The sequence below is a fragment of the Caretta caretta genome, chromosome 16 (assembly GCF_965140235.1).
Source record: "Caretta caretta isolate rCarCar2 chromosome 16, rCarCar1.hap1, whole genome shotgun sequence".
Lineage (NCBI taxonomy): Eukaryota > Metazoa > Chordata > Testudines > Cheloniidae > Caretta > Caretta caretta.
In genome coordinates, this window is record NC_134221.1 from 6,917,659 (window position 1) to 6,942,045 (window position 24,387).

Consider the following 24,387-nt stretch of genomic DNA (forward strand, 5'->3'; position numbering starts at 1 on the left):
GCTATGCGCTAGACTAAAGCAAACACTGCAAGCTTGGCTGTGTCCCCTGTGTTCCGCATGCATGCATCTGTGCCTAGATAAAAACTTTGCAGAGTGCCCTCAGAGCAGGCAGGCCCTAACTACCAGGCAGTAATGCTCTGCAACTGGGCATTGCAACAGATGCTGATTGCTTAAGAACATCCGAAGTGGCCCATGGAGGTTTCCTGTTGAGAGCCTGAGGTGTCCTTTGGGACTGTAAAGATTAAGAATTTGACAGGAAAATTACTATCTTCATTGTGGAGGGGGAAATGTAACTGCGCTGGGAGAGGAGCTGGCTGGGTTTCGGAACAGTTCATCTGTGACAGATGGGCTGGCTAAGCAGTTGGTGTGAGCTTCCCCCTGTGGGAAGGACTAAACCCAGAGACAGTGGCAGCTATGTTTGGAGTGGAAGAATTCCGCTAATGATGAGCAAAGGCTGAGTGACTCGACATCTGGTTGGTGTGCTTGGGAGTCCAGACTGCAGTAAACCTGGGCTTCTCTCTGTTGTTCTTTCTGGTATCTGCCCTGGTGAACAGTGATGGGTTGTAGCTGAGCCTTGAATTCCCTTCCTTGTTGTGGGCACCCCCTCCTGCTAGGGATGAAGGTTGGGTTGGATTGAAGGGTTGGATTTTTTCCAAAGCTGCCAAGCCAATTTGGAAGCACGCTTCCCATTAATTTCTAATGTGGGCCTGTCAGGTGACACATACCGGCTCAGAGGCTGGGGGCTGTCTGGGTGTCTGCACCACTGAGCAAAATCACAACTGATGGCCAGAGAACTTAGTCTCTCATTTGGCCACCTGCTTAGGAAGTATTGTAGTGGGAAGGCATTCCTCAAACCAGTCTGGTAGCCTTTTACAGAAGGCCTTGCCTCTGAGCTAAGAAGGGAAGTATAATGCGTTGGACTCTATATTGCATTGACTCTTAAAAAGAATTGCTCTTTGTGGTGGTCTATAAAGAACTCCTTCCAGATTAAGCCAGTCATGTTATGTACACATGTCAATCTCCATGCAGTATTGGGGTGGGAGGGGGGTAGAACGTATTCTGTCTAGCTACTGGTCAATGCAGGAAAAAATGGTAACCAGTGGGTCTTCTGGTGGTTGCTCTTTGCTTCATTCTATGATGACTACAGCACTGCAGGCACAAGGAACCTTATGGAGTAAATTGGCACCTTGAGTCTGAATGGGGGAGAAAACTGAACCCAGTGCAATGGGGAAGGCAATGATTCCAAGTGAATGGTGTGGTCAGAGGACTGCCCAAGGAGATGATCTCCAGAGCTGTAGGCTGGAGGGTATGACACAGGTGTGAGGGACACTGGGTAGGAGGCTACAGCAATAAGGTGAATGTTGAAGAACCTGACTGAGAAATCTAGCTGCATGGACCTGGAATGTGTTCTAGCAAGATTTGGACACTGCTTGCTTCGCTGTGTGAGGAGAAGGAGCTGAGGAGAACTCCCAGGTTATGGGCCTGTGTCGCAGGGAGGATAGTGAGGTCACAACAGTGGAAGGGAAGTAAGTTTAGGCCAAGATGAGTGACGATGACAAGACTCCCCCTGGCAGGAGATGTCAGAGGCAGGCTTAGATGCAAGATTGGATGAAGGGAGACCCTTCAGGTAGGGCCGGGTAGATCTGAGTCAGCTACTTAGTGGCTTCTGTTACTTCCAATCAGTGGGTCATCCAGAGAGGCTGCCAAAGGAGGAACTCTGTGGAAGCCTCAGAGTGGGGGAGGATGAGGACCCCAAAAAAGAGCTAAAGTTTCTGCCAGGGAACTAGGGGAAAACCAGGAGAGGACTGTATGAAGACACTGGATGTAGTTCTGGTCCCATCAACTTGTATCAGGGTCTACATGTACACCCTTCCACCCAGCAGAGAGAGGTACCGCTCCTGCTGTAGGAGGACCATCACTGTATAACAGGCTCGTTTTACATGTCTGTCTCTCTCCATGGTTCAGGATATAAAGCCATACTTTGATTCCAGCTCCGCTATGACTTTGCAGGACTAACTGCTCTGACTTCTGTCAGAGCCGCCCAGAAGGAATAACTGCCAAAAGCCCAAAGTGAAAATGTTTTGGTTTAAAGAGTCTCTGATCTCAGAGATGATGCCCAGAAGCTTGGCCTAGAAACAGGGATCTAATTATACTATAACCCGGGAAAGATCAGGTTATGTCCATAGTGCAGCTGGGGACTTCTGAGCGTAGCTGTGAACAAGTGAAGCTATTCTGCTAGAATCCTGTAGAGAAGGCCTCCAGCATGGTTACTTTCTTCAAGGACTGGGGTGGTGCTCAATTGGTGCATACTAAACACCAAATTGGGCCAGCCATAGCTGTGTTGTAAAGCCCAGGGTCTACTCCCTACATAGGCAGATCAATAAACCCAGTGGTGAGAGGACTTGTTGGTGTTAGGACATGGCTACACTTGCAGATGTAGAGCGCTTTGAGTTAAATCCGCCTTCGGAGAGCGCAGTAGGGAAAGCTGTCCACACTGACTGCTTCAAGCGCACTGGCGGGGCCGCATTTGCAGCCGCATTGGGAGCGGTGCATCATGGGCAGCTATCCCAGCATGCTAGTGACTGCAACCTGCTTTCCAAATGGGGGGGGGGTGGAGTGTGACAGGGAGCGTCTGTGTATGTGGGGGGAGAGAGTGGGTTTTTGGGGGGCTGAGAGCATGTCAGCATGCTGTCTTGTAAGTTCAGACAGCAGCAGACCCCTCCCCCATGTGTGTGTCTGTCTCTCTCTCTCACACACACGCGCGCACACACACCATTCCACGCTAATGGTTGCTTTGTCTCAGAGCAGATAAGCAGCGGCTGTCAGAAACAGGAACTTTCAAAGGGCATTTCCGCATTCCTGCAGCGATTAAAAAACAATGACAAGAGTGGCCACTTGACCCAAGGGGATTATGGGATGTTTCCGGAGGCGCAGTAATGCAACACCTCATTCACGCTGAAGCCCAGGCGTTCCAGCCAAGACGCAGCAAACGTTAATCTTCTTGCCGAGGTGGAGTACCAGGAGTGCTCTACATGCCTTGCCAGTGTGGACAGGAAGTGAGCTAGGGCGCCCGGGGCTGCTTTAATGTGCTGTAGCCACGCCCTTAGGCTTGTTCAGTGTTCTGCCCTAGCCTCTGATCAACCCTTCCTGCAACTCCTCACAAGGGCTCTTGACTTGACAAAACCTTTTACAAAAGGCACAAAGCACCAGCCTTTGTTTCAAGAGAGGCCAAGGTAAACACAGCCGCTTACTTCACTTGCTAGGGAACTGTCTTCTGGCTGTCTGAACTGTTGGGGTGTGAGTGAGCTGTAAGGGATCAGCAGTGAGGAAAACTCCCTCCCTCTCCAGAGTGCTTTTCGAAAAACCAGAATTGCAGAGTGTTCAGTCATGATTTTTACTGCCTCTAAGAATGCTCCATGTTTCCTTTCTGCAGCCTAGCAAAAAAGGATTTCTGCCTTGGGTGAAAAGGTCATGAAAAGCTCCACCATGGGGAGACACTACGAATTGGACCCGGGCTCCTTCCCAACTCCGCTAGTGACTTCCTGTGTGGCTTCACTGGTTAGTCTGGCCAGCCATCATGTCTGGTGCTGTGCTGGATGTTAACTTGCCTGCATGAGACTTTTCCACCCCTACTCCCTTTCCCTAATAGAAGGGGAAGGCTTGATGTGCTTTCAGAGCCCTACTGGTACTGGGCAGCACCACCAGGGTGGGAAGGATGGTCTAGTGCAGCATTTCCAAGATGGTGGGTTGTGGGGAAGGTTTTCGGTGGGTCATAGGCCAGGTGCAGACAGGTGGCCTCAGGGAGGTGGGGGGGTGGAGAGCAAGCCCATCCTGCACACATCCTCCAGTGGAAACTCCTGTGCCACGGGGCTGGCCCTGATTCTCGTCGTCCTCCCCCTCACCAAGTAGTTCAAACTGGGCACCAGGCTCACAATGCTACTTGCTCAACCCCACCCACCTCAGCCTCCCTTCTGGGCTGGGATTAGGCCCACAGTGCAGGGGCGGAGAGTGCTGCTGTGGGTGGTTGGTGCCCCCTCAGTGGGGCGAGGAGAAGGACACTGGCCTGTGGCTTTGGGGGAGCCCCCATGAATTTGGACCCAGTGTGGATCACAAAATAGGCTGTGTGGTTGGTGGGTCGCTGAAGTAAAGTTTGGGAACCTCTGCTCTAGCAGCTAGGATGTTGGAGTGGGATTAGACCCAGGTTCAGTTCCTTGCTCTGCCGTAGAGTCCCTGCATGATCTTGAGGAAGCTTCTTCATCTACCTGTGCTTCAACTCCTCATCTCTGCAACGGAGAGAACCCTTCCCCTTCTCCCACAGGCCTGTGGTGAGGGTAAAATCCATTAATGTCTGTGAGATGCTCCGACAGGACAGTGAGTTCTGGAAGTCCCTATACAGACCATCTCAGCTCCTGTCCCCCAAACAGTCCCGCTGAGCGAGTGGTGGTGCTGCCCCCCTTTGAGAACAGGTAGGCCAGATGGTGTCATAGGTTCTCCTTTGTTCATATGACTGCTAGGTTAGTGTGTGAACTGACCTTGCTGTGCAGGGGCCAAGGGAGCCATTGGTGGGCTTGGTGCATCTGTCTCTCTAAGTGAAAGGAGACAAAACCCTTTTCCCTGAGGTGTTTGAGGATTGTGGAGTTCTTGCCGCTCTCTGCTCCCTTCGCTGCATTAACAGGCCCTTCTGGCACTGAGAAGGACCAACCTTTGGATCAGTGGTTGCTCTGCTTGTGCACAGGAATTGGGGCTGAAACCACAAGTTACCTGGTGTCTGGGAGTGTTTGAGGAGGATTAGTTGAACTTAAGGGGAGGGGAACTAGAGAAAAAGGGAGACAGGGGTCTTTGAAAATTTTACCCTAAGTCCCACTGATTTTTTTTTTTCTAGGAGGTTTGAGCTCCTAGTTGCTCTTAAAATCTTACCCAGAAGCTTTTAACTTGCCTAGCAAGTGTGATGAGAATATCTTAGAAAATGCCCTGGCTTGCTGGAGAGAGATGCTGCATTTTGAGCAATAACTTTTGAGTAAAGGGAGACAAATACCCTTTGAACTGAGAGCCACTGACCTCAGTCTCTTCTCCACTTCCCACCCTGTGTGTGTGTGTTTAAAAGGGGCACTGTCAACAGCAACTAGTGCACAGATGCGCTACTTGTAAGTAAATTGGCTGTGTCTCTGTGGAGAAGGAAGCCCACAGGAGGCAGCAGGATGAGACCAGAGATGGGACCTGTACGCTTCTTTTGCTAGCCTGGGAAGACCACTGAAAACTCTACTCCAGTATTGATGTAGATGTGTTTTGTTTTGTTCCCCCCCCAGCTATCAAAGTGAGCTGTGTTGGATCTTGCGGCGTGTCCAACAAGGTCAATGACACCGCGTGGACTGTGGAGGAGCAGTACTTTAACAGCACGCTCTCGCTGGCGGATAAAGGTAAGATCAACAAGGGAAGGGGATATGGGTGAATGGAGAACTGTCTGATTAGTTGGAAGGGTCCTTCCCTTTGGATACCTTTTTGGACAGGTTTTTTATTATGATGTAGGTTCCGCATGTGTGCGCCAACAAGATACCTAATGCCTCCATCTCCTGAAATACCCCTATATTGAAACTGGCTTAGCTGCATGCAAAGTACAGGTGACTTCACGTTAGCTGGGCTATACGCAAGATGGCTAGGCCTTGTCTACACTATGCAGAAAGGCCTTGGAACCCCAGTACAACACAGCACCTGCCTCAAGTGGCTTTCAGACATTGCTTGCAACATCTGGGCCAACGTCTCTAGCTCATGCCTGGTTAGGACTAATGCAGTGTACAGTGGTTTCTCTCTGGTGCAGTCAGTCGACGGGTGTTGCAGCTACACCTGTTTTTTGCACAGTGTCTTTAGAAACTACAAAGGCCCTGCCTGCCACTTCAGTGCTGGATCTTCTAGAAAGGTTGCTTCAGGAACCGCAGAATGCACTGGCCCTAACCATGGGAATGAGGTGTGGGGAGTCCCTGTAGCAGTGCTAGAATTGTAAGAACGGAGTCCCTGCAATGCTTCCCTCGCTCAGCAGATACACACCCAGTGTGTGTGTGTGTGTGAGCTCCTGGCATATATTCCTGCCACAAGTCAGAATGACTTGGGTGTGCTCCAGGGACTCTGCGTTTGAATGAATGCTGCCTTTCAGCCACTAAATAGGTCAGTACACCACAAATAATTCACGCTGTATCTAGGCTTCCATTGAAACCGATCGGTACCTGCCACCTGCCACAGCAGCGTATCAAGTTGTAACTTATATACTGAAGTGTGTTGTGTGTAGCAAGGAAACAAACTAATGGGCCTTCAGAGGCCTCATCTCCTAGTAGGAAATGGACAAGAGGCAGTAAAACAGGACTGACAGCTTTTGCTAAGTGGGCAGTTTGCAAGCAGAGCTTTTAGCACATGCTGGAGAAAGGTCAGCTATATCCTGCAGTGTTTCTTGGGATAAACTTCTCTCCAGCCCAGACCCAGGGGTGAAGAGGAACCATCAGGGTTACTTTCCTGTTGGCTTGGCACATGGATCAATAGGCTGGAGGAGTGGATTGAATCACACTTTTGTTTTCCACATACAGCATGGGGGGGGGGGGGGGGGGAGAGTAGGAAAAGCCCCCCCTCCGTCTCCCTTGGAAATGGCCCAGAACAAAGCCAGACAGTGCATACAGCAGGCTGTATGAATATCTGGGCTGCCGAATCCCAAAGGGCTTTACAAAGCACTCCAGGTAAAACAGCCCTAAGTGAGTTGAGAGCTGGATGCTTTCTGCACGTGGACTGTAGGGCTTTTGGCTGGCTTAAGACTCCATTTAAGTCACTTTAAAGTGGTTACAGGTTAAAGTCTGAGCATTGGAGCGTGGTGGGTTTTTTTTCTTTTCATGCCAGTGATTTCTGTGAGGATCCTGCATCTGAATGACTGTCTGCTGCTTTGGAAAAGCTTAACCATGTAGCAGTAGATAGGGAAAGTGAGCTGCATGGATTGTGCGACTTTGCAGTGTCCCAACCGCAGAAGTTCAATTGAGGGATTCAGGCAAAATAAGCAAATACATTCTGTCCTAGCAGTGCTGTTGCCATCAGGCATCCTCCCATTTTGTTGGAATAAAGACTGGGGAGACTGAAGCCCACAAACACCAAGGGAAGGCAGAACTGCCTGTTGGGGATGTGCATTGCCTGTGAAACTTGCCCTCTGTTTAATCTTTGAATCATTGTCGAGGGAGGAACCATCATACCTGCGCTTCTGTCCTGATTCACTCAAAGTAGAGGAAAACAGTGTGGCCCTTGGGATCCTTGAAGCCTCTAAATTAGGGCTCCCCTGCACTAACCTGTGGGGTGGAGGAAGGAATGCAAATCCCTGGCACAGATGGGGAATGGACTGTTGAAGTCATGACAAAGCTCAGATTTTTTTAATGTCTCCAGAATGAGCAAAGAGACTTAAGCCTGGATTTCCAAAGCAGCTGAAGAGTTAGCTGCCCAGTTCCCACTGAGTTTCACTGAGGGGTGGGTGCCCTGCTTCTTGGGCTCAGTTGAAAAGCCCAGCCAGTGTCCTTAAAATCTCTAAAGTCGGGTAACTGTGTCTCAGCTAACATTGACCAAGGATAGGAGGCACCTGGGAGTCAGAACTCCCTGGAGTCTGTCCCAAGCTGTGGCCACAGACAAGCTGTGGCCACAGATTCACTTAAGATCCGATTTATCTTCCGAGGTGTTGAGTGCTTACAACTCCAGTTCAGAACCATGGGGAGCTGGAAGTGCTCAACATCTGTGAAAACAGACCTTATGGCCTGTCTTTCACTTAATACAGAGCTCACAGGGGTGTCTGTGTTGAATTAGATTTTTGTAAGGGGCTTTGGGATGCACCAGAAAGTGCTAGAGAAAGGTAAAGTCAGATCCTAGTTTTGGTGACTTTTTCCTACAATTTGTTCATTGTTTAATCTAAGTAGAAAGGACTGTCTGAGCAAGGCAGCTAAAAAACAGCCAGTGCATGAATACCTGTCAAAGGTATTGGAAGGTGTGCTCAGCTACCTATGGAGGAGTTGAATATTCTCCCTATTTTTATAGATTTGGAAACTGAGGTGAAAGGTCAAGTCACTTGCTTGGAACTGGTGACGTGGATTGGCAGATTCGGCATTACAGGGACTTGGGTATAAGAACCAGATTACATATGGACTCTGCTGTGTAACCATGGGTGTGTCATTATGTTTGCAGCATTGTAGTGGCCATGTTGGTCCCACGGTGGGTGAAGTAATGTCTTTTATTGGACATTGGAATAGACAAAGATCTGTCAGTGATCTTTGCCTAGTCCTCAGGCATAAATAATGCTGTACAGTGCTTTTTAAATACGACTTAATACTGAGGCTTGGGCAGTCATTTTAGGTGAATGTAGCACTCGTGACCTCCTGCCTCCCATCCCTTTTGCTCATTTCCCTAGAGCAGAGGTAGGCAGATTACAGCCTGCGGGACTGTCCTGCCCAGCCCCTGAGCTCCTGAGCCATGCCACCGCGAGCGCAATGCTCTGGGCAGCGGGGCTGCAGAGTCCGGCCTGACCCGGTTCTCTGTGCTGCGCGGCTGCCTATCCTGGTGCAGCCGTGCCACCGGCGCTCCAGGCAGTGCAGTAAGGGAGCAGGGAGTCGGGGGTTGGATAGAGGGCCTGCCCCTGGCCCTGCCCCTGCCCAGAGCATGTTACTTGTGCTAGGACACTAGTCTCACCTGCCAGCGTCTGTCTTTCTTGCCAATCTTTGTGCTGGAGGATTTTGAAAGTGCCAGTCTATTTTCCACACTGGAACAGGAACAAACATTTCAGCAAAAAGTCCATCATTTCTTTTAAAAAAATAAATAAAAATAAAGCAGCCATTTTAAAATGGTGTCTCTCACAGGCAAACTTCATAGAGGAAAAAGTCTTAGCGTAGGTACCATTATTCATAACTCCAAAAATATTGATCTGAGTTCACGCTTTACTAAACTGAAAAATGACTGAACTTGTAGAGCTGTCATCTTAGTGGTCCAGAGTTAAATGTTGCACACCTGTTCAGATCACACAGGGTGGATGTTTGTGTGTCAACTGCCAGCCCTGTAGACTCCACTTGAGATCTGAGAGTCAAGCTGGGCACTTTGAGGCTTGCCTGCCATTGCCAGGAATAGTGGTCTGTGGTGGCTTTTTTTGCAGTTGGCACTTACCCATCGGTTTGTTAGATGCATGATGAAGAACAGAATGCAGCTTATTCGCCTGTAGCTGTGTTGGTTCTGCAGGGCTAGCTGGCGTAAAAAGCAAAAGCAAATGGTTTTGTCATAAAGTCAGCAGATGCGTCTCAAAAATGCACTGGGAGCAGATCTGTTGAGTAATAAGATGGTTTAGCGATTTATTGCTATTCAACTGCCTTCTAAAGCAGTCATTAGTCACTTCACTTCTCTCCCCACACACCTGTCACTTATTCGGCTGTCTTGCAAATTTGTAGTACAGTTATGGAAAGAGGCTTAGTACTATTTCGACTAGAAATTCACAGCTGAGTACCAGGTAGTCATCTCCATGACATCCAGCTGTATTATTGTCTTTTGCATCTCAAAACCACAGTGGTTTTAGTCAGACACTGAGGCCCTGGCTGTGCCGAGTGCTGTTGCAGCGTCATGTACGTGCTCCCTACAGAGACGGGGAGTTTTTCCATCCCTCTCGTTTAATCCACAGGAGAGTGAGTGTGTGTGTGTGTGTGTGTTTGTGTGGTTTTTTTTCCCCCCCCCCCTCCATTGACCCAGCCAGGCCTACACCAGGAGTTAGGTCGGCATAGCTACAGCATTCAAGGGGTATGAATTTTTCACGTGTGTGTGTAAAACCCACAACCTCATGGGTGTGGTGCTCTTTCCCATCTAGACCGAGACCACTTAGAGAGAGCGCTAGGGCTGTAGAGCAGACTCAAAGGGCCATGTGGCTTTTAGCTCATGCAACAGAGCAGTGGCCCCCACCCTTTGTGGGAATAGCGTATTCATATTCCCAGAAGACTGTGGCGGGTGCCAGACACCCCGGCCGCCAAGAAGCGGCACCACCGAAATGCTGCCGAGCAACTGCAAGGCTTCTCGGCAGCATTTCAGCGGGCGGTTCTCCGGCGGCCGTGCTCGGCGGCACGGCATCCTGCGGGCGCACACAACTGCCCCGACGGGCGCCATTGCGCCCGCAGGCACCGCATTGGGGACCCCTGCAACAGAGGCTCATGCATTTCGCTCCAGAGGTCCCAGGTTTGATCCCACCTGCCGATGGCTGGCGTCTGTTGGTGTTGCATGCGAACCATTGGTGCATTACTCCACTGACCATCTGTTCCCGTTCTGCTTTGCTCTGCCCTGCCTTCCCAAGCAGGCCTTCTGATGAGGCAGGCTGTGCTTTCCAACTCCTAGATCTAGTTACCTCCTGCTCAGCTGCTGTCCCCTTTGCCATTGGCTTGGAGTTGAGGTACAGTCCTGTGGAAACAAACCGTAGATTTGAATATGCATAACTTCTACTCATTGTGTGAGCCTGCTATGTAGTGCGACATTCCCAACTGTCTGCCAAAGGCAAAATAATGAGTTTCAGGCCCTTTTGAAATGGTTAACCATCTTCTGGCTATAAGGAAGTAGGAGTGGGGAGGAAGGACAAACAGCTCTTTGTGTAGGATCTTTGCTAAGGGCAGCATGTGCTGGGTGTTCACTGTTAAATGAATGGTATGTGCTAGAACTGCAGACTCACTGTTACTCATCCCACCTGGACGACTGTGGAGGATGGATTGCAGCAGAAACAGGCTGTAAGGGAAAAGCTGGTACCTCAAGGTGGTAGAGAATGAAACTAGATTGGCATTGTGTGTTTGTGCTTCCATTTGCATCTTGGCTCTGTGTTCAGACAGTGTAACAAACTCGGTTGGTGAGCTCTGCAGTCCAAGTTCTCAAGCTTTGGCAAGCTGACGTCTTCTCTTCCCCTTTAAATAACGTGTCTGTGTCTCCGGTTATCTCACCCCTCTGTCCTATGGGCGCACAGTGCGAGCCATACAGCTTTTTATCTTGATACCTAGGCAGATCCAGCATGACAAACTGTCCCCTTCTTTATCTGATGACCACGCCTATATTGACAGGTTTCAGAGTAGCAGCCGTGCTAGTCTGTATTCGCAAAAAGAAAAGGAAGACTAGTGGCACCTTAGCGACTAACCAATTTATTTGAGCATAAGCTTTCGTGCCCCACAGCTCACTGCATCCGATGAAGTGAGCTGTGGGTCACGAAAGCTTATGCTCAAATAAATTGGTTAGTCGCTAAGGTGCCACTAGTCTTCCTTTTCTTAATGCCTATGTTATAAACAGCTAAACAGGAAGGAATCTCCAATTTTCCGTTCATTTGGCTGCTTTTCTCTTCTGTATCCCTGCCTCTGCATGTGCCAGAGGAAGGTGTGTGACTTCGAAATACTCTATGGGTTATTCAGAGTACAGTGCCTCAGGACATGCCAGGAAGCAAACCCGTACCCATAATCAGGAAGTGGGTTAGGTTCCTCTTCCTGGCCTATGCTCATGCTTTGTGCTTTGTCGGGGAGGAATGCCCCCCACCTTCCTGGATGCTGAAGCACATAAGAAGCTATTCCTGATGAGCAAAAAAGAACCCTAGAAGGGACGGCTGAGTAGACTAGGATGGTCCTGTCCTTGTGTGTTTAGAAGTCAGTTGACAGCCTAGTACTTAAAAGGGAACTGCAGACAAACAGCCTGTGCTCTCTGCTCCCCTGTGATGTACAAAGGTGCCCCTGGAGTTCTTGTTCCCATCTCCTGGCTCAGGAGAACCCCTTGAGCCTGAATTTCCATCTTCTGGTGGGAGGACTTCAGCTGGAGCTCTGGAAGACCATCGTGGTGGCTTCACATGAGGCTGAAGCCTGGGCGTCAGCTTCCCTATCAAGCTGAGAACCGCTGCTTATGTACCACTGTGGCCTGCATATGCAACTCTGTTACGTGAGCCGCATCCACACAATATCTATGCTACCTGGATGGCCCTGAGGATGTCACATGGGCCGCAGCTATGTGCTGACTGGGCCGCAAGCGGCCCGGGGCCACCACCGGTTGAGAGCCCCTGCTGTAGGGGGAGAGGGAGGGAATGTAAAGTTTAATGAGGGTGGGTTGGGCTGGAGTTGCGTTTCAGCCAAGTGAGTAACACTTACTACTACTGAGGCCTTCCGGTTGGCAGGCAGGAGGGGAGAGCCTTTCTCTGAAGGCTTTCTTGGCTCTGGAATGTTTCCCCTCTTTCTGTGGGTTGCCTATGCAAAGTCAGCCCATGTGCAACTTCCCCTCCCCTTGACAGAATTCGGCAAAAATGCAGGCTAAAAACCAGGGGACAATGAGAGCTGGAGTTCTTGTGGCTATTGACTTTATTGCCATGGCTTATGGGGTGTGTGTGTGTGTGTCCTGGGTAGGGTTTTTTTTGTTTGGCATATATTTACATACATTTCTGGAACCAAGGACTAGAGTTGCAACTACACCCTAAACTGTGCATCCCTTCTGCTCCCTCTCCCCCTGCCCCACACTATTAGGGGTCCGGGTTGCTGGGAAAGCTGATGCCCAGGTTTGGGTTTCCTATAAATCACTGTTCAGGCCTCTCCAAAACTGAATTAAGTTCCCTGTGGGTCTAATGAAAGACAACCAAGCAGAGGAAAGAGTCCTATGGCTCTAACTGCTCCTGGACACTGGATTGTCTCTTTACACCATCTTCAGCTCTCTATCCGAGGTCTTTGTCACCGCTCTTTCTGTATCCCTGCTGCTCAGCGCTACCCTCCCTATGGAATAACCCCCAATCTTTGGGGATCCCTCGACAACAGCTGCATTGCTTCCATTGGGAAAGGCACAAGCTGGGCAGGCCGCTGAGCTGTGTAAAAGCTCCTTGACCTTTAACCAGTTGTATCTTAACTCCCAGCCCTCCCAAACCCACACACTGGGGAGCAGCTTGGGGAGAATGTGGTGAAGCAGCAGGCGGTGGAAAGCAGCCAAGAGACAAGACTTTCCAAAGTCTCCCATCTGCACATTTGTACTCCCTCCTAAGACCCATAGGTACTAATTTGGAGTGTTTCTGGAACTGGGATGGGCAGGAAGAACAGCCCCTGGGAGTTGAGTAACCAGCAAGAATGTGGCTGAAAAGTGATCTGATCAAGGCATCTAACCTGTCTTCCCTCTCTTCCACTACTTCCCCCCCCTGCATGGAGGTGGGGTGGCAGATGAGATGCTTGCATTCAAAGCAATGGAAAAAATCTGGCTCTTCTCCAGCATTTGTACTTCTCACTCTTGCAAGAATCCAGTTTATCAAGCCTGACAGCAGGTTTGTTCCAATTCAGAGGAAACCCAGCAGGTGGGCTGCAAGGCCAGGTTGCAAATAGATCTCGCCTCTTTCAGGGAACAGTTTTCTCTCTAACAGTTCAGCCTCATGCTCCTTCCCCCCTCCCCCCCCCTTTGTAATCGGGAGCAGGGGAAACATGAATTCAGGGAGATGCTCCCCAGGGTAAATAAAATCCCTGGGAAGTGCAGAGGAAGCCAATCAGTCTCTCTCCTCCCTCTCCCCCCTCAAAAAAGCCCCAAGCTTGTGGATTTTAGACTGGACAAATATTTTGGAACACTAGTGCTGTCAGCCTGGAAGGCCCCTCTGTCTGCACCTTGTTAGGGAAACTGCAACAGTTCTGCAAAAACAACCTTTGAAACTGGCCAGCAGTCTCTAAGATGCCATCATCTTTGTTTCCCCAACCTCCACCCACACGACCCCTCCTAGAAAGCAGTGGGGGGCTGAAAATCTTGTTTCCATAAGGCTTAGGCCTCATTTAAACATACTGGGGGTGGAGGGGAGAGTGCATGTGTGGGGGCGGTTTGTACTGACCATAACTATTTTGGTTCGGGGTAACTTACTTAGCTTCATGCTATTTTAGTTTAATAATATGTTGAAATGCAGAACCTTTTACACTCGTGCAACTGCATCCATTCTACAGTGTGGTCCACCTTAAAACAGGGGTGCTCAAACTTTTTCTTTCTGAGGCCCCCCACAACATGCTATAAAAACTCCAGGCCCAGGGGGACACTCGGGGCTCTGGGCGGGAGGCATAGGTGTAGTTTGACTTCCCTTTGGGGGGCAGGAGCCAGCAGGGCTTGGGCCACTTCTGCACAGTGGGGTCTGGTAGGAGAGCGCCACGTCCACCCCTGACTCATCTCAGCAGGCCACCCAGCCTGTCTGGGCTGTGTGGATGGGGGCGTAACCAAAAATTATAACTCAAAAGGTGGGGGGGCTCAGTTCAAAAAGTTTTAAAAGTGCTCAGGGTGCAGGGAGAGGTAGCTAGGGCCTGGGAAGTGGTGGCAGGGGGAAGCTCAGGGTTCAGGGAAGGGGTGTGCCAGGAGGGCTCCCCTGTGGTCCCTGTTCCCAAAGGGCTCTGCCAACCTCGGAGTCAGGTCCCCCACTCAGACAGCTTGTGAGCAAAGGGGGCTGGGAGCTGAGGAGCAGCTTCAACCCCCTGCAGCAGCAGGAGAGAAGGAAAGCCGTGGCTGCCTACTCCATGGCACCAGCCAGAGCAGCAGCTGCCTGCACTGCCCTGTCTCTGGCTTCCTGCCTCCGACCTGGGCAGGGAGAGAAGGGGGGAGGTGTGGAGCTGCCCCAGGACTGTCCTGCTCTTTCACTGTAGTTTTTTGGGGGAGCTACACCCCCTGTGCCCATCAACTCCCAGCTTCAACCCCATGGGGGGGCAGTGTGTGCTAGGGATTGGGGCATGGGCTCCTGGCTTCAGCCCCCCGGGAGGTGCTTGGGCTCTGGGTTTTAGCCGTGGGGCTGGCCTGCTTGAAAGGATTTGCGGACCCCCTGTTGAGAACTGCTGCCTTAAACCATACTTGTCTCAAATGCAGTTAAAGCAGTAAAGAAAGACGCTCTTGAACAGTGACGGGGAAGATGACCCTTGTTGTTAAATACAATGTGTAAACTTTGTTAGTTTTTAAAAAGCTAGTTCTGTCTTTAACAGCAAGATGATGTTTCTCTGGGCAGGGTGCGTGAGAGGGAATCACTGGCATTTACTTAAAATCTCACCGGAACTGAAAGTAGGTTTGAACTCGCTCCTTCTGTAGCTATGTCGGAGTCGGAAACAGGCTTGTGGCTCGCTGTGGTTTGAAGAGCCATGCGCTCTGTAGCCTGCGTCTGTTTGCACGAACATGTGACTTAATGGGCTCTGATTTTTTTTTCACATGAAAAGCCACTGGAAACTGGTGAGTGACCCAGGTGACTTGAAATGGAATCGGGCAGGAGGCTTTCCGAGATCTCTCTGGCTTCTGCTCTTTGCTTGAGCACACACTGAGTTAGGTCATCTCCCTCTGACTACAGTGTTGCCCTTTAATGGAGCTTAGTTAAATGTCTGCTTTCAATAGTGAGGTAAAGGAGCATTTGCAGACACTCTTGCTTGGTTTGGCTTTTGTGGTTTCTGTTCAACTTGGACTCTTGCTTATTTCCTGTTTTGTGCATTAAATGGGTGGCATTGCTCTTGTACGACTCCCTGAGCACTGGTGGGGAGCGCACTAGTATTTATAAACCAGCAATATCTGAGGCATTAAGTGAATCCATCATGTTGGTCGCAATGTTCCCTCTAATTTTTGACAGGCCGTGTGCGCAAAAAATTTCTTCTGTGCAAATTGTTATGCTTCCATGCAAATTTTTGTGTTTCACTGTGTGCACGGGGTTTAGGATCTGTGTGCGCGAGCACAGCTTAGAGGGAACAGTGGTCGGTAGAATCCATCATGTCAGCTGGTCCCATTAAGCTGGGCAGCCTGTGTCGAGCTGCCTACTTGTGAGATTCCCCAAGAGGACTGCAGCTCCCACTTGCCGTCCATGTGCGATTCTGGGCTCGCTCTTGCTGGGGAGGAGCAGATGCACCCACGCATGCCTGTTCTGAGCGGCAGGTGTAAAAACCATTCCCTCTCCAAGAGCAGGGACACTTCCAGGGGAGGTGGTGATGGCATGAGTCAGCAGAGTTTTCTCATCTCAAACCTGGTCTCGGACTATATAATGCCTTGACCAAGAGGATGTTCTGTGGCCATGCAGGGTTGAAGAAATCCATAACTGGCACCTGCATCATTGGACGTATTTGCTGCTGCATCTCCTGAGAGACCGAGCACAGACAGCCCAGCCCAGAGGGGAGGGTGTGAAGGCACAGGTGGACTTAAATCACCTTTTGTTGCCTGGATTCTGCTGAAACTGCTGGTTGGCACCGTTCTCAATTCTCCCTTGCAGCGCTACGGCTTCTTTCCCTCCTGCTGTGCGCCTTCCACCAGCAGCTGCAAGGGGGAGCAGCATCGAGCCCCCTACACATGCTCAGTGCCGGTCCTCCACTGGAGTTGTTCTCGTGGCCTGGGTGTGCCACCCAAGCAATGTATGGGGGGCTAGAGCAGTGTGTCCAAGCTCAGTATAGTTCATTTTCAATAGGTTTTAAAGGGCGGGCTGACTGGCTACTGAAATGCCATGGAGGTCTCTGTGCTGGGCTCAGAAATAACTTCCATCTAACATGCGCCCAAGGCCTCTGAGCAACAGCATGAGTGGTTAAAGCACTGGACTGGGGCTTAGGAGACCTATTCCCAGCTCTGCTACTGATTCTACTGGATGACCTTGGGCAAGTCACTTCATCTCCTCCTGCCTCAGGTTTCCCCATCTGTTTTTATTTATAAAAAAAAAAAGGGGGGGGGGTTAAGTATCGCTCTCCATCAGATCCCAAAGTACTGCACAAAGGCTAGTGGTTTTATGCTATCTGATGGCTGCAGTCCCAGAGTGGCTAGGAAAAGGAGGACTTGTGGCACCTTAGACTAACAAATGTATTTTGAGCATAAGCTTGGATAAGAGCATAAGAGTGGATAGGTGCTCCCATCACACACACGCTCACTGTAGTGAGCAGCTTCACCGGGAACAGAGTGGCATCTCTAGAGACAGTCCCTCCAGCTCTGGCCTGGAAAGAACGTGTAGAGGGAGCAGCCATTGATACGCTGTCTTCCTTCCCGTTGATCCGCTGAGCCACTAAGTCGCCCCATATGCTGTCATCCAGGGGAGCAGGAATCTGAGGCCCTTGGGCTTGGCCCCAGGAAGCTGTAGCACAAGAGTGGGGGCAAGCCCTGACCTCCTGGTAACTTGCAGCACGCAATTTACAAGGAGCTGCTGCTGCTGCTCGTGGTAAGGGAAGGTGGATGAACTGAAGACCACATTTAATCTGAAAGCCTGCGAGGTGGGAAGCCCACTGGCTGACTCTCCCGATTATAGTAACCTAGAGGAGAGCAGCTACTCTTGCTGAGGTGCCCTATGATTTATTATTTGTATTACCATAGTGCCTAGGGGCTCTAGTCCTAGGTTCGGACCCCATGGTGCCAGGCACCCTGCAAACACAGAACAAAAACCCTAGTGTCTTGCAACATAGCAGAACTTTTGGCTCCTTCCCACTATCTTTTGGGGCCCTGCCAAAAGCTTGAAGTTCTGATGCCTACCGAGAAGCAAGAAGCTTTGAGTGGAATCCACTAGACCTGGAAGAGAATTCTTGCTGGGGCAGAGCCGTGCTAACAACACTGTAAATACCAGGAGTCTGCAGGAGCCCCTCTCTCCTCTAATGAAATCTTTGGAGATGGAGGGCTAATTACAGCATACAGGAGGGTTGTGCTATTGTGATGGGCGGCAGGGGGACCAACAAAAGGCACTGTAATTTCTTCCTCTCTGGAGGATTCGGCTGAGTGTGTTTAATGCATCATTCTCTAATAAGTAGCCTGAGAGAAATTACCATATTGCCAGGCCTGTTGTTTGTCAAATAGTCTTGAAAGTCTCTCGCTGCTGCTTTAAACAAAAATGCAGCATTTTTATGCGTTTTGGTGAGAGACTCCATGCTAACCGCTCTGAGTGTATCCAACCGCCTCCTCTCGCGTGGCAGGGGCAGGGGAGGGCAAGGCTGGTGCCCCAGTCTCTCCAACAAAGAGAGGCCTGAATTTAAAGGTCATGACCTGGCTCTGTTCCATTTGGGCTGTGTCTACATTCAAGGATGACCTACACTAGGCAAGGCTGAAGTGTTTCTGGTGGTGCGATACACATGCTAACGTGACTTGTAATCTGCGTGGCCGTGCAGCAGCCTATTAAGCGCCATGCAGTTGCTCCGGGGACTGGCCAGGAAAGGGGCACCTCAACTCAGGCCTGGACCTGCCGCAGCTGGGGCACCACTCCCCTGGCCTGGGCCTGGGCCTGGACCTGGACCCAGCCCCAGCAGAGGCCTGCTGGGGGAGGGGCTCTCCTCCCCCAGGCTGGACCTGCTGCAGCCAGGGGTGGGGTGCCTCTTCTGCCCAGCCCCAGTACTGCTGTGGCAGGAGAGAGCTTGGGGGAGTCCTCTCTTCCCCACTGTAGCCCTGCACCCCAAACCCCTTATCCCTGGCCCCACTTCGGAGCCTGCACCCCCAGCTGGAGCTCAGTCCCCTGCCCTAACCCCAAGCCCCCTCCCATGCGCCAAACCCCTCAGCCCCACCCCCACGACATGAATTTTGTTATGTGCACCCATATGGACGTGATGCGTCACACAATTGGTGCACATAACAAAACTCAATCCACACATGGGTGGGAAAAATTAGAGGGACCACGATCTCTAAGTCCTACGATATCCAAAGCCTTGGTAAATTAGCAGTGAAGAAGTGCTGGTGGCATGCCTGGCTCTGTTTTGCCCTGCGACTGCACTAGTAGTGTACTGCATTTCTGCCTTTTCACTTCCCTCTGGGCGAGGTTTCAGAAAGCTTTCTTGGAGACCAAAGGTACAGCTGCAGAAGAAATCCAACTTCCACTGAGCTGAATGATTTATCACTAATGATCTGGAGGGTGGGGTGGACTGCACCCTCAGCAAGTTTGCAGATGACACTAAACTGGGAGGAGTGGTAGATAGGATACAGAGGGACCTAGACAAATTGGAGGATTGGGCCAAAAGAAATCCGCTGAGTTTCAACAAGGACAAGTGCAGAGTCCTGCACTTAGGACGGAAGAATCTCTTTTACTGCTACAGACTAGGGACCCAATGGCTAGGCAGCAGTTCTGCAGAAAAGGACCTAGGGGTTACAGTGGACGAGAAGCTGGATATGAGTCAACAGTGTGCCCTTGTTGCCAAGAAGGCTAACGGCATTTTGGGCTGTATAAATAGGAGCATTGCCAGCAGATCGAGGGATGTGATCGTTCCCCTCTATTCGACATTGGTGAGGCCTCATCTGGAGTACTGTGTCCAGTTTTGGGCCCCACACTACAAGAAGGATGTGGAAAAATTGGAAAACGTCCAGCGGAGGGCAACAAAAATGATTCGGGTACTGGAACACATGATTTATGAGGAGAGGCTGAGGGAACTGGGATTGTTTAGTCTGCAGAAGAGAAGAATGAGGGGAGATTTGATAGCTGCTTTCAACTACCTGAAAGGGAGTTCCAAAGAGGATGGATCTAGACTGTTCTCAGTGGTAGCAGATGACAGAATGAGGAGTAATGGTCTCAAGTTGCAGTGGGGGAGGTTTAGGTTGGATATTAGGAAAAACTTTTTCACTATGAGGGTGGTGAAACACTGGAATGCATTACCTAGGGAGGTGGTGGAATCTCCTTCCTTAGAAGTTTTTAAGGTCAGGCTTGACAAAGCCCTGGCTGGGATGATTTAGTTGGGGATTGCTCCCGCTTTGAGCAGGGGGTTGGACTAGATGGCGTCCTGAGGTCCCTTCCAACCCTGATATTCTAGGATTCTGAAGGCTGGCGTGAATGTGCTCTTGCTCTATGCCCAGCAGAAGCTTTGTGAAAAGCAGCCATCAGGTCACTGAGGTGGCTGTGAGGACAGGTAGTGGATGTTGTTCTGACAATGTGCATGGAGAGCTGGAGACTGAAGCCAGTCCTGCTGCATGGCCACGTACTTCTCTCCCCTCACCACACATTCCTCCAGTGTTCTTGCAGTAAAGCTGGCTGTGTGTTGGTGGGGCCAGGTTCTTCTCTAGACCCGAGATAAGCAGCATTGGTTGCAGAAATTCAGAACCAAGGAGACGTTTTCTATACCTTGGGGAGGGGGGAGTTGCTTTTAATTAACAGTGACTCTCAAGTTAAACTTGGTTAGCCCATTTTGCCCACTAATAAAAGCTCCTCTTACCATATTGGGTCCCATCTACACTATGAGAGGGGGGAAAAAGTCACAGCTATGCTCTAGTCATGCCTGACATTAGGAATAACAATACTGTACCTACCTGTGAATAGCACTTTGCATCTGCTCTCAAATGAGTGGGGGAGGTGAGGCACAGGTGAAGTGACTTGCCCAAGGTCACCCACCAGGCCAGCGGCAAAGCTGGGAGACAAATCCAGGACTCCTGAGTCCCCAGTGTGGTGCTCTAACCTCTAATGTGGTTCTGTCTGGCAGATGGAACAAAGTCCTGTCCTCAGACATTGCTCAAGCCTGGGGCTTTGCAGGTATATAGGATGGCTTGGGATCGTAGTCTAAACCAGAGGTTCTCCACCTTTAGCTTTCTGAGGTGCCCCCTTCCCTGAACATGCTATAAAAACTCCATGGCCCACCTGTACGGGGCTGACTTTAGGGGGTAGCAAGCAGGGCAGTTCCCTGGGGGCCCCATACCACGGGGGCCCCCTGCAGAGCTAAGTGCTTCAGTTGTAGCCCTGCTTTCTGGTTTATTTTGGCAGGACCCCTTGAAACCTGCTTGCAGCCCCCAGGGGGCCACAGACCCATGATTGAGAACCACTGGCCTAAACTTTAAACCATGATTTGGTCCTGTCCCACCTGCATTGCAAGACTAATCTGTGTCCAGGAGCAGTAGTTTGTAACCAGGAAACCACAACAACACTGGAGCTTCATGTAATTATAAACCAGTCTGAACTGTCTGCCCAGACAAAACGCTGTGTAACCTCCCCCTCCCTGGAAGGGAGGGGGCCCGTGTAAGTAGGGTTGTCATTGATCCTCCCCTTGTCTCCCCTCTAGATCAGCCCCACTTAGCCGCATCAGTACTGCGAGTCATGCTGTTTAAGGGGTGATGCAAAGGTTCTTTCCCTGCCCCTTTTCTTCTCTGGTGCCTGTATGTCTATAGACCAAACAGTTTTTATTCTTCTGGGAATGTGGGGTACTTACGGGCCATTAGATCTTAATTGCTCTGGCAGCCAGTGGACAATGGGGGTCAGCCTGGGTCGTTAGCCTTTAGAGTCTGTGCATCCCACTGCAAGTGGCTGTTACAGCAAGGGTGTTGAGCACATCCAGCCTCATCACATTGGACAGAAACCCCAAGTCACTATTTGTTAGTATGTCTACACAGAGAGAGAACCTGTGACTGGCCCCGGTCAGCTGACTCAGGCTCTGGGGCTGAGCATCTACACAGACTTTCTTTTTCCTGCCCCAGGCCATCCACGGCTGTGCCGCAGGTCTTTTTATCCCTGTATAGATGTACCCTGAGAGAACTGCATTGGGCAGTCAGGCCTGCCCCATGGGGAAGAGGGCAGGTGGCTGTTGCAGGAACCCATTTGAGAGAGAGCATGATCCTACTGGAATTCTATTTCCATACGCCTCTTGTAGTCCCTGTGCGCTTTGTACATGGGGTGGTCTCCTTTTGCGATTCTTCCCTAACCGCGTTCATTCCAGGGCCTAGTGCTTTGCAAAGGCTAGTGGATTAAGAGCTGGTCTACTCACAGGTGGAGTGCACATGTGGTTTTGTTTTCACCAGCATAGCTAAACTGAATCAATTTATCATCAAAGCAAACTTCTAATGTAGATGCTCTTAAAACTGCTTAACTGTTAACTTGCTGAATTGAAATAAACTGTTAGATCCTGCATATTACCCAGTAAGTGCATCGACATTAGAGGCAGTTTTCTTCTGACAGTGGCTCGGTGTTTATCTATTCTGCCACGCAAGCGTTCCTGTTCATCTGGCATGTCCAGAATGTATGTTTGCACCTGGACAAGCAGCAGGGGTCAGCACTTCATCGAACTGTGCCTTCCATAGTTCCAGCACCCCTTCAGCACTTGTTTCTGTGGCATTTAATACTCCTCACTAACTTGGATTTGGTGTCATTGCCTTGGACTTAAAATAAATACCAAGATGACAAAGTGGCTGCGTCTTGGAAAGCGGAAGGTGCTAGAGGAAGTGTTTGAAAGGCAGCCGCGGAGAAGTCATAGAACAAGTAGAATCTTGTGTGGACTTAGGAAGCTTGGTCAGTCCCAATGGTTCTGTCCAGATCGGGTGCAAAGGCCGTGTGCCTTAGCCACAAGTCCTGCACAGAATCAGACACCCGTATGGATGGCTAAACAGTATGTTTTGGTACCAAAGTGGAAAATGTATCAAAGCAGTGTGCTAACAGTATTACTCTGATGTCTGCTTCAGACCACAGAAGGCTGGAAGCAGTAGAGATGAGTTTCTTAAAAGATGGCAAGTGTAAAGCGGAGTGACTTTCAGAGAAATGAAGACTGGCCCGTCCACACTACAGCACTATGCTGGTGCAGTGCTGCAGTGACGGAAGGAGTATTTCTGTCAATTTTTGTAGCAAGCCACTTCCCTGAGCAGCAGTAGCTAGGTCCACAGAAGAATTCTTCCATTGACCTAGCCACATCTACACCAGGGGTTAGGTTGGTGTAACAACAGCTCCTGGGAGTGTAGATCAGGGCTAAGAGGAGAATAGGATACAAAATCAAGGTATGGGGGTGGCTGCATTTGAAGAGATTAGGGGTGGGGCCACTGCAGAAGACAGATGATAGGATGCCAAAGAAAATGATGCAGCTATAATCCAGGTCAGTCAAACCGAGAGGCCGACCACTGACTAGATGGCCACTTCACCTCCCTGTGCCGTAGGTTCCCCATCTGTAAGTGGGGTAATGATATCCACCTCACTTGTATAGTGCTCTCTTTATCGAATCGCCAAGCCCTTCACAAAAGCTAGTATGTATAATATCTGGTGGCGTCAGTCCTAGAGTGGGTAGGTGTGCTCCTCCTAGAAGCCTTCACTAAAATGAGCAGAGTCCATCATACGCAGAGACGTGATCAGGCGGGGCTAAATAGAGGAACAGGCAATAGATGGGAACAAATGCAGGCGTTGTACTGGTCCCCGTGTCCCCAAAGACGTTTTGGGATGAGAAGACCCTTTTTAGTGCAGTGATACTTGGACTGAGGCTCGGGAGCTGTAAGTGGCTCTTTAATGTGTCTCCTGCGGCTCTTTGCAGCACATGATGATTGGTTAATAATTAAATCAGGATGCGTTTACTATGTTATCAATGTGCATTAAGTTATTAACTTATTTGCTGTAAGAAATTTATATATCAATTAAATATTTGGCCCATCATACTGTTTATAGTACAATAGCCAGCTACTACTGTGGATCTTCTGGGTAATGTTGATTGCTAATTGGACTCCTGAACTGCTGAGCTTGGAGTAACCCTGCATTAGAGACTTGTGTTGGTGGTTATGGTAGAGACCAGAATTGAGGTCCTGTTGCTCTACTAGGCACTGTGCAGAGGAGTAGACCTCCACATGTCCTACTGACCAGCAGTGTCTCCTTGTTTCCTTCTGCTTTCTTCTGTGTTCCCCCGTTCTCTTGTCTTACGATCTAAGAATAAACTCTTTGGGGCAGGGATCATCTCTGTTCTGTTTGCTCGCTCATGGGCACAGTGGGGTCCTGGTCCGTGACGGATCTCACATACTGCAGTACAAATCACAAACACATGAGGCAGTCTTGCCCAAAGAGCCCTCAATCTAAGGCCTTGTCTATAGGCTATGCAGTTCTTTTTATTAGTAAAGCAAAGGTATGAATTTTAATCTAAACTCCTACATTTATGCTGGTGTGTCTCAGATGTGGAGTCTTACTCTGGTACAAGAGTGGTTTTTGGGGTTGGTTGGCTGGGGTGACAGGGATTTGCTTTCTTATGCTGCTTGGGAAGGGGGTTAAACAAAACCAAAAAAAGCCCTCTTCTACCTGGAGACGTGTTCACACTGGGAGTTCCCCTGGTCTGTCTCTACCTGTGTAACTGGTAACACTTCCCCATGTAGACAAGGCCTACATAGATAGGAAAGGCAAAGGGTTGGACAGGACTAGATCACGGGAGCAGAATGATGGCTTGTGAACAGCAGGCTAGTGCTGCAGTCTTAATGCGTTGGGTGTGGTCTGGGTAGGAGGGAGGTCTCTCAAAGGAGAGACAAGGGAGTAAAGTGGACAGAGCAATTGGAGTGAGGCTGAGGTGAAGACTGGCTGCCTCTTCACTAGGGTTAAAAAGAAGTCTTAAAGTTAAGACAAGGAAGTTTGTAGTTTTCACACCTGGCTTGTGGGAGGGTTGCTGGTGCCACATGGGCCCTTGTGCCCTGAGGGGAGAGCCACTGGTACATGTCTTGTTCCATTAGGCCTGGTCTACCCTTAAAGTTTAGATCGGCATTGCTCGGGGGTGAAAAATTCACAGT

General features: G+C 50.1%; 1 protein-coding gene across 2 annotated transcripts in view; it reads left to right on the forward strand.

The window, feature by feature from the left end:
- Window positions 1-24,387, forward strand: part of ARRDC1 (arrestin domain containing 1) — a 69,760-nt gene that overhangs the window by 24,453 nt on the left and 20,920 nt on the right. The window contains exon 2 of one of the 2 annotated variants that reach the window (XM_048822897.2): window positions 5,307-5,417. The exons of the other annotated variant lie outside the window; for it this stretch is intronic. Within the exon in view, the coding sequence (XP_048678854.1) occupies window positions 5,307-5,417 (111 nt within the window). The remainder of the gene's footprint in view (window positions 1-5,306; window positions 5,418-24,387) is intronic. 2 annotated transcript variants of the gene reach the window in all.